Below are 9,676 nucleotides of genomic sequence, written 5' to 3'. Positions count from 1 at the left end.
CCATGTGTTATATAAGTGCATATCAAAACTCATTTGTTCTAGGCTTAAGCTGGTTCTTGGTGACCTTATTGATCAAGCTCAAGTTGCGTTTGTGGCTGGTCGGAACATTATGCATAATATTTTGTTTTGCCAGGATCTTGTTAAGCATTATTCTAGGAAAAATTGTGCTCCAAGTTTCCTCTTGAAGATTGATCTTTGCAAGGCGTATGACACTATGAACTGACAATTCATTAAAGATGCTTGTTGTGTTAAACTTCCCTCCTATGTTTATCAAGATCATAATGGCTTGTATTACCTCAACAAGTTATGTGATCATGCTCAATGGTATCCCTACGCCTATTTTCCATGCTAAAAGGTCTTCATCAAGGAGACCCGCTTTCCCCTCTGCTTTTTGTTATTGGCTTGGAATACTTGTCGTGTATCCTGAGAAGCGCAGAAGGTACTTTTCATTTCCATCCTAGATGCAAGACTATTAAGCTTTCACATCTTTGTTTTGTAAAGGAAAATGTGTCCTCTGTAAGGTCTTTATGTAATTTCTTGCATTTGTTCTCCCAAGCGTATGGGTTACAAGCTAACTCAGCAAAGTCAGCTATCCATACAACAGGAGTTCTTAGTGATATTAAAGCGGAGCTCAGGGATTTGTCTCGGTTTACTTATGGTTCCTTCCTTTTAAGTATCTTGGGGTTCCTTTATCTTCCAAATGTCTTAGCATGGTTGACTGTGAGCAGATTGTGGATAAAATGACATAGAGGATTCGAGCTTGCACTGCTAAGCATTTGTCTTACGCTGCTCGACTTCAGCTTATTAATTCAGTGTTAATGGGGATCTCAACGTATTGGTGTCAAATGTTTATCCTTCCTTGTCTTGTTATTCATCTTGTTAATTCTATCTGCCGCTCCTTTTTATGGTTGGGTACGCATGACTCTCACAAGCCTGGTCATGTTAATTGGGATACTATTTGTAAACCGAAAAAGGCTGGTGGTTTGGGAATTAGGAACATTCAAGTTTAGAATGTTGCAGCTGTGGGGATAGCTTGGCATATTTCTCATTTGAGGGAGTCCTTGTGGGTTAAGTGGGTTCATGGTGTCTATACTAAAGGAGGCCGATGGGAGATCTTCAATGCACCAATCACAGCTAGCTGGACATTGAAGAAAATTTGTGCGGTGAAAGATTAACTCTTACCTTGGGTTTATAATAAGGATCATTATTCATACTTACTACTTACATGGCTTGTATAGACTCTCATATTAAGGTTGGCTGGGTCAACATTATTTGGAACATGCTTTCAATTCCAAAGACTCGTTTTATTTGCTGGATAGACGCTCTTCAAAAGCTAAAACCCTAGATGAATTATTCCACATTGGTGTGCTTTATAATGACCTCTGTCCCCTTTGCGGCATTCGGTCTGAATCCAATACTCATCTTTTCTTTGAGTGTACTTTCAGTCAGTAGTGCTTACAGTAGATCAAGAGTTGGTCAGGAGTTCGGTTTAAACCTTTTCGTCGCATGGACTTTCGAAAGCTCAAAGGTTATACCCTTCAGCGGAATACGTTGTGTGCTATTTTTTCATCCACTATTTACTACATTTTTAGAGCTATGAATGAAGCTCTTTGGGATGGTTTTGTGAGATTGCCTTCACAGCTCAGTCACCGAGTTCAAGCTGATGTGCGGGCTAGGCTTCTTAGTCTTCATCCAATGGCTATACATGATAGCACCTTTGTATATATCTTTAGTTGATTGACTGCTTAGTAGATGTTCTAAGTTTCCTTGTTGTTTTTGTGCTGTTGGGCTCTTTGTGTTACATATGAAGAGTAGGTTTGGGATACCCTTCCTCGAAGGTGAGACCTTGTTCCATACTGATGCTTTTCTCACTTGGTTTACTCTTTCAATTGTATCGTTTTTTGATTTGGTAAATTATAAAATCTTTATTTGCCAAAAAAATTTAAAAAGACATATCTTATTATGATATACTACTCATATATTAAGGAATAATTTAACATTGACTTTGGTTAAAGTTATTCTATATGGCAAACCACTATGAGAATAAAAAAGTAAAGGACACTCCCAGTATCCCGCACAAGGCAGGGTCCGGGTGGGGGTTTTTTTTTTTCCTGAAAGATGCAGATGCGCGTAGTCAAGAAACCCCCCAACTGATACCTGTGCCCATTAGGGGTTGAACCTCAAACCTTCTGCTTCACGTGCAGATGCTTTATTCATTGAGCCACAAGAATATCATGTGGAATTTTACAGTTTTTTTTATTAGATTGTATAATATGATATGACTTTTGTTTATTGATGAAATATGTTAGAAATTAAAATTTTAATGAAAAAACTTTTTTAGTTAATTGATACTTCAACATAAAAAAGCGAATATATATCCTAAGAATCTTTTTTTTGGATATTTTATGTAACTTTTAAATTCAAATTAAATATAATATTTCAAGAAAATTTTAAAGAACATATACTGCTCATATATTAAGGAATGAGTTGAAATTAACATTGGTAAAAATTATTCAATACGACAAACCACTATGAGAATGCTATGTGAAATTTTACAGTCTTTTTATTGAATTGTGTGATATGATACTATTTTTTCCATGTAGAGCTTGAGTTTGATTATCGCTGCCTCCAATTCTAATACTATTTTTTGTCCTCATTTTTTGATGTATCATAAAAAGTCTTTAAAAAAATAATCTAAATATTTATTTTTATTTTTGGAATTGCACCCTCTTCAAACTTTGTTACGTCCCCCCAGTGGGTAGTATTACATATGGAACATACGACTTCCTCATACTAACGTTAAATACTGTGCTTGACATAAAGGACCCTTAAGCTTTTTGTCAAGTGATTGTACATAAATGGTTGTAACCCCATAAAATATATACTCTATCAAAAAAACATTTCATTTATATATTTGAAAGTAAAAATCAATTTAAAATATATTTAGAATTAGATATGGAAAAAAATTAAACTCATTATAATATATGTTTTCTTATGCACTATAATTATTCTACTCGTGTATGGTGAAATAGTTAATGTTACATAACTAAGAAAATATAAAGTTCTATTTGACAAATAATTATTGACTAGAGCCGTTAGTAGTTGTTGCCATATGATTTGGCCAACTTAAAGTTAATATTTATTTTTCAAACACTTTTATTCTTGGTAAAGAATATAAGATACAATTTTCATATTTTTCACAAATCATTGTATGATAATTTTATTTAATTTTTATCCGCCAATTAAGCTATCTAGTCTCGCAATTGTCACTGTCTATAATTTTCGTAATATATTACTTTGAAGACAATTAATAAACAATTAAATATTTTAAAATTCGTAAATAGATGTTTGATTAATAGAAAGCAATTGCATCATTTACACGGATAGAACACGATATTGAGTAAAAGAACACATCCTTCGTTGAAAAAGATAATGCCAAATAGTTCAGAAATATTTTGGGATTATTCATTTGATATAATTTCGGTAACAAAAATATGAAGTATATAAAGATTTGGTAGGATATTCAACGGCACACCCGAACTCGAACCCTTATAAATATTAAATTGTCTATTTTTATTTGTCTTTAGCGTGTGACTTCTGCCCCAACACTTATTTTCTTTTCATATATATTATATATATATATATATATATATATATATATATATATTACTTGTTGAGTGCTAACCGAATTACCCTTATTTGATGGATTCGAACTAGTGTTTGTAATAGAATTTAAGTGTATATGGAAGACGCTATGTGGCTTTAAATGTTAAATTAGTATTAAATATTTGAAAATATGATAACAACTCTCTTACAAATATACGAAAAATATAATGACTTACAAAAGGTTTAAATTTAACAAATCAAAGAGAATTTTTTAGACCCATTAAAGACCCTAGACCCATCAGATCCGGAGGGTCTGGGTCTAAAAATTTTGAACCCTTAAGGTTCGGACCCGGGTTTGGATCTCTAAAAATTAAAAGGGTCCAAGTCCGGGTCTGGTTGGACCCACTCCAAACCCACCCCATGACCATCCCTACTTAAAAGTTATTAAAATAATAAATATTTTTAATTGACAAAAACAATCAAGTATAATTATTAAGAAAACTTGGGGATGTTTGACAAACAACTGATAACTCGTGGCTGATAGCTGATTACGGTGACTGATTAAACCAACCGATTTTATTAACTGATTTGACCAGCTGATTTTAGACTCAGTGTTATGTTAAAAACAACTCATTCATATCAATAAATATTAATAAGCTGTTTCAACTAGCTAATTTACCAAAAATTAGAATTGACCGGACCACACATTCAACTTTCCATTCATATTAAAATAAACTAAAATTGCTCTATAAATCCTTTTGTCAAACTTCCGCAGATTATTAGATTTGTGGACGTAAAAATAATATTTACCATGTCTATGCACTATTTTTACGTCTCTCTTTTGTTCTTATTCACATATTTCGATCCCAATTTTAATTTTTCCACAATATTTTTTTTCATTCTAATTCCTCCGCAGCAAATTTTTTTCTTGAAAGAATTAATTTTTCAAAATTCATCCGGAGCATAATTTTTTTTTTCCCACATTTGAGGTATGATTAGTAGCTGTCCTTACAAAAATCCCCCAACCAATAATGCTTTTTCACCTGTCTTCCTCTCTGTCTTTCTCATGGACTTATATAGGAATTCGTGAAAGTGGGGTTTTATACACAAACTTACTCTAATAAGGAGTACTCCTACTGTATACAACCCATTAAATAAAACTTTTAAATTTATATTTAGTAATTTTCCTTGTAGCTCTACTACCCTAAATTATTGAGATTCCTATAGTTAGAAAGAGTTGGCTAAAAGGTTAGAATTTCACTCTCCGGATTTTTTCGATTTTCGGGGTCTCTGATTTGTATATTATTATTATTTATTCCCATAATATTGTTAATTACTTGTATATATACTTTTTAGTTTACTTTATTTTTCACTATTTGATTACTCTTTGTTATTCTGCTTGTTTTGTCCATTGTGTATTTTAGTGCATATATACATATAATTTCTCACTTGGGCTAAAAATAGAATTCATTTCTAGTACTGGGTGATTTTACATTTTTGTTTATGTCCAAAAAAGTAGCTATTTTTGCATTCTTGGAGTGATTTTTAAAGGGTTTTAGTGAATGTGATTCATGGGTTTTTGTGTGATCATTTTTCGAAGAGGGTCAAGAAAACGGTGTCGTTTCGCTGCTTCGTTATGCTATTTTATTGAGTTAATAAAGAACCCCCATTGAAAAAGCTCTTGAAGTTAGCAAGAGGCAAAAACCCAAATTTTGGGTTTTTGTAAAAAATTGTATTCACCATTTCCATGAACGTGTAGTGGTTTTTGTTCTCTCCAAAAGCTGGGAACTTGACTTTTGACTTGTATTTTTTATATGTTGGGATTATGGGAAAGATCAAAGTTTTAAATTTTTGTTTTTAAGGAATCCACTTTTCCCATTCTTTAAATTTGACATTTGGGTCTTTCAAGAAGAGGCTAAAACAATTGAGTATTGCTATAAACAAGGTCTCTTGAATTTGACACTTTTCAATTAAAAAAGGGAAAATGGGGTGTAATATTTTTAGGTATAGGGTAGATTCAACTTAGTACCTTATTCCAAAAAAGTGGTATATACTCCAACCGATACCTGATTACCTAAGTTTGATATTTTGGTCTATCAATTGAGCTTTAGAATCAATTAGGGTTTTGGCAATGATAGGGTCATTTTGGATTTATGATGATTTGGTGGGCATCTTTATTTAATTGTAAAGTTAAAAAAAAAAGGATTATGGGTTTATTTTGTTGGTAGTAAAAGTCTAATGGGGGAAAGGTAAAAGCTTTCAATTCATTTTAGGGTGGTGACTACAAATAATTGTAGAGAGAGAAAAAAAGGGATTAGGGAATGGTTGTGGCCTTGTGGGTGTGGTTGGATGTTTTGAACAAGTATGTAACACTCTAAGCCACTCTATTGTAATATCAAGAGGTAAGAAAGGTTACTTTCCAAATGGGGTTAATTAGTAATGGTAAATATTCCATCTTTTTCCATAAATGGTCTTAATACAGTACAAATACTTGCCAAATTGTATATAAAAACCTTTTCCTAGTGAAAGTATGTTTATGGCTGGCTCTTGTGAAACAACAAGATTGGGTTTTTCTTAGGAGGGGATAAAATTCATCCTTTATTGTACTTTGCTTGAGAACTTAGTGAAAGAAAAAAAAAGGTGTAGAAAATGATTGGTATTCTTGTACTATTGATTGTTTTTTATTGACTTTCATGGGTAGTTTTCATCTTCAAAGCTTTAGTACTTGGGTTGAAAAAAAATGTTATTGTGTGTTTACACAAGAAAAGCTTAATTTGAGTTGCAAGTCATGATGATTTAGTGTTTTGGTATAACTTGAGGTATCATGTGGGATTTTTGCTGCATATCTTTTGACTGTCTCTGGCCATTGTTCTTTATAATTAAAGGTATGTGATAATTTGATTGATTGGAACTTAGTTGAATCATTGAAATATGAATCATTTGTTCTGTTTCTTTAATTTCTTGCTTGTTGATCTCTTACCCTTTTAGCTGTTTTTGAGACATGGTACTAAATTTTGAAGATCTTGTTGGTATTTTTTGTTGCTTCAATCAGGTTTTTGATGATATTATAGCAATTGATAGTGTAGAGATCGAGTGTTGTTTGGAGCTTCTGGGTTAATCTATTGTTGAGCGCAATATCGATGATGGAATTGAATGCAAAAAGTCCCTTCTTGTGGGACTGGGAAAACTGGGTCATGTTAAACCCAAAAGGTTCTGAAGCACCCAAGAAATTGCAGCTTGTGGAGTCTGATATTGAAGGAATAGAAGGATTCGAAGGCGGGTCTTTCTATTCCTCTGGTGGTCGAAGTGATGGTGGTACTGGGTCTGAGTTAGGATATGCGTCCTCTTCGAAAAGCTCAAAATCTGCTTCTTTTGATTCATCGGTGCAGATCAAAGGAAACCAATTTTCATTGGTTAATAATTCTGGGACAGCAAGAACTTCTCCAACAATCGAAAGTTCAGCTGCTTCGGGTGAATCTTTGATCGCCTTGGAGCTTGGGAAGCGGACTTATTTTGAAGATGTTTCCGGGGCCAACAATGTGAGGAACACTGCTCGGACTTCTGTTCCTCCTGAGTCCTTTGCTAAGAAGAACAAATCTTCATCCGTTGGTGTGGAGAGTCCATGCTGCCAAGTTGAAGGATGCAATCTTGATCTTTCATCGGCTAAAGATTACCACCGGAAGCATAGAGTCTGTGAAAATCATTCTAAAAGTCCGAAGGTGGTTATAAATGGACTCGAGCGAAGGTTTTGTCAACAGTGCAGCAGGTAAGCATCCATGGAAATTATCAAATTAAGAACACTTTATTTTTGGGGGGTTGTAGTCTTGTAGATCTTGTTACAAAGTGCAAGTTTCTTGGAGCTTATGTTTATGTAATTATGTTCATTGTTATTCTGTTTGACTTACATTACCTTTCCTGTTATTGAAGGTTCCATACCCTTTCGGAGTTTGACCAAAAGAAGAGAAGCTGCCGCAGGCGTCTGTCTGATCACAATGCTCGTCGCCGGAAGCCAAAGCCGGAAGTCATCCAATTCAACTCTATGAGACTGTCATCTTCTTTACATGGTATGGCTCGAGACCCCCTTTTTTGTTGGGGGTGGGGGTATGTGCGATCATGTGATTTAGCTCTTCTATTTCATGATTCAATATCTGAACAGTTCCTTGTTTGAGTATTTCCCTTGACGGAGATCAGTAGAGACTTCTTTTTTTGCCTGTTTTATGTCTTTTTTGATTGTCCGTATGGCCAGATGGTAGTTCCTAATTCCTACTCTTGAATAAACACAGGTGGCCCTTTTAGCATCCCTAGATGTTAGACTGTTGGATTTGCTAGGAAAAAAAGAAAGTGTAGAAGATTTTCTAACCCTTTGCCCTGTATAAGACCCTGTGCTCATTGCCTTATTTTAGCTCCATTGATATTCTTGTCTTGACCTTCCTGAGCAGTGTAACCTGATTTGCTAGCTAATTCGCTTTTTGAATTCCCGATTCGCTCAAATTTGTACAAGAATCGACCAAAACCGACCATAATTCACTTTTTCCGTTTCACGATTTGCAAAGAGATTAATGAATTACGTGACACTGTTCCTAAGACAAGAGGTCGGACTTGACTTGGGTTCAGTGTTTGTTTCTGTAGCTTTAGATATCCGCTGTTCAACTTGGAATGTGTTTTCGGTAAACTTTGTTGGTAGATGAGGTAGGCGTAATAGGACCTTCTGAACTTGCCTTAGTAGGTTCACATCGATGTATTGTTTCTTGTGGTTGATTGTGCAGAGGGCAGGAACCAGCTGAATTTTGCTTTTGACCAGGTACCAATGCTTCAAACTAGGCATGGTACCTGGGATAGTGCAAACGATTCCAAAGTTCCGCTTGCAAAATCAGGTTTTCTTACTTCCATGAAATCGGGGGGTGCTGATGAGCCACATTCTACCCACAATGGATTGCAAAACCCAATGACCAACAAAACCTCACATGTTCCGACTCCCTTGATGCCATCTAAAGGTGCTTCTTCAGATGTCTTTCAGCGAGGTATAGTTAATAATTCTGTGTCTGCTGTATTTTCTTGAAGGGTGCTCCTATTTCAGGAGAGGATATTAATATTGAATTGTGTACCATGTAACACATAAACATGACAAGCGAGTTGGTTCTTTACACATTTAGTGATAAGTGCTCTAACTGTTGGTTCTTTACAAATTTATCACTAACGAGTAACGACCCTATACAAACATTCTATATTCACCTCTGATAATGCTTGATGAACGGTTGTAGGTTTACCAGTCTCAATGGCACCATCAAACATGGCTGCAGCTCAAGATGTCCGTGCTCTCTCTCTTCTGTCAATAAACTCGTGGGGTTCTTGCGACCCAGAACCGTCTGTACTTAACTATCCTATGCATACAAACCATAACTCCTTGACTCAGCGATTGCTTACCATGGATGCGGTGCCTCTCGGTGGCCCTCAGATTTCTTCGGAGTTCTTGCCAGCTGATCAGGCAGCCGGTTCTGGTCCTGGCTCACAGACCTCAACTTTCCAACTGTTCAAAGCCCCGAACGAGTCTAGCTTCTATCTTTACTAGTTTGCAGCTGATAGCCGAGCAGTTTTAGGTGACTAATTATATGAAGTGTTAAGGCCTTTTGCTCATCCTAAACCATTAAGTGTATGAAGTTTTAAGTGGTTAGGAATGATATGTGTTGTACGTTCATGTTTGCTTATCATGCTTTGACATCTACTCTTAAAACTTGCTAATATGATTAGCAGACAATTATCGGGTTTCTAAACAATATCAAAGACACTTGGTTTCGACAATTTTAGTCGTAGACTTGAAGTTATTATACTCCATGTGTTTCTTTTAATTTGTTACCTTTATACCAAAAAAACTATCATTTAAATTGCGTGGTATATCAAAGGCAAAGAGACAGAAGAGTAGCTTATTTAGATAATTGTTGTAGTAATCTTTTTGTCTTTTTTTTGTATATGATTTTTTCTATTTTTTATTATGAAGGAAAAAAATTTTCCTAAATTAGATGTAATTTACATTTTTTATCTAGTTTAGGGTTTATCAAAAATAACTTTGTTG

The 9,676-nt window shown here is 34.8% G+C and overlaps 2 protein-coding genes across 5 annotated transcripts; both read left to right on the top strand.

Moving 5' to 3' along the window:
• The first annotated feature begins 281 nt into the window (after positions 1 to 281).
• On the top strand, positions 282 to 1,452 carry LOC130808548 (uncharacterized). The gene is made up of 5 exons (XM_057674009.1): positions 282 to 439; positions 522 to 720; positions 801 to 978; positions 1,021 to 1,158; positions 1,253 to 1,452. The coding sequence occupies exons 1-5, from the start codon at positions 282 to 284 to the stop codon at positions 1,450 to 1,452; spliced, it is 873 nt and encodes a 290-aa protein (XP_057529992.1).
• A 3,265-nt stretch (positions 1,453 to 4,717) lies between these two features.
• Positions 4,718 to 9,676, top strand: LOC130808718 (squamosa promoter-binding-like protein 3). Of its 4 annotated transcripts, none has more exons than XM_057674187.1 (5): positions 4,718 to 4,854; positions 6,659 to 7,372; positions 7,534 to 7,670; positions 8,373 to 8,627; positions 8,868 to 9,594. In XM_057674187.1, exons 2-5 carry the CDS (start codon positions 6,747 to 6,749, stop codon positions 9,173 to 9,175), a joined length of 1,326 nt encoding a protein of 441 aa, XP_057530170.1. In that variant the 5' UTR covers positions 4,718 to 4,854; positions 6,659 to 6,746; the 3' UTR covers positions 9,176 to 9,594. The 4 variants fall into 4 exon arrangements, with proteins under 4 accessions (XP_057530170.1, XP_057530169.1, XP_057530167.1 ...); XM_057674186.1 differs by lacking the exon at positions 4,718 to 4,854 and adding an exon at positions 4,880 to 6,491 and having other exon boundaries at positions 8,868 to 9,676; XM_057674184.1 differs by lacking the exon at positions 4,718 to 4,854 and adding an exon at positions 4,880 to 6,008 and having other exon boundaries at positions 8,868 to 9,592.

Source organism: Amaranthus tricolor, chromosome 3, assembly GCF_026212465.1.
Source record: "Amaranthus tricolor cultivar Red isolate AtriRed21 chromosome 3, ASM2621246v1, whole genome shotgun sequence".
NCBI lineage: Eukaryota > Viridiplantae > Streptophyta > Magnoliopsida > Caryophyllales > Amaranthaceae > Amaranthus > Amaranthus tricolor.
This window is presented reverse-complemented; position numbering and strand designations above follow the sequence as displayed.

What these genes read in the sequence shown, in the direction of transcription:
- LOC130808548 (XM_057674009.1), top strand. Translation starts at nt 282, where the DNA reads ATGGCTTGTATTACCTCAACAAGTTATGTGATCATGCTCAATGGTATC. An exon ending in TTGTAAACCGAAAAAGGCTG is followed by an intron (nt 979 to 1,020) that starts GTGGTTTGGGAA and finishes AGAATGTTGCAG; the next exon opens with CTGTGGGGATAGCTTGGCAT. An exon ending in CTGGACATTGAAGAAAATTT is followed by an intron (nt 1,159 to 1,252) that starts GTGCGGTGAAAG and finishes TCTCATATTAAG; the next exon opens with GTTGGCTGGGTCAACATTAT.
- LOC130808718 (XM_057674186.1), top strand. Translation starts at nt 6,747, where the DNA reads ATGATGGAATTGAATGCAAAAAGTCCCTTCTTGTGGGACTGGGAAAAC. An exon ending in TTTTGTCAACAGTGCAGCAG is followed by an intron (nt 7,373 to 7,533) that starts GTAAGCATCCAT and finishes CTGTTATTGAAG; the next exon opens with GTTCCATACCCTTTCGGAGT. An exon ending in TTCAGATGTCTTTCAGCGAG is followed by an intron (nt 8,628 to 8,867) that starts GTATAGTTAATA and finishes GAACGGTTGTAG; the next exon opens with GTTTACCAGTCTCAATGGCA.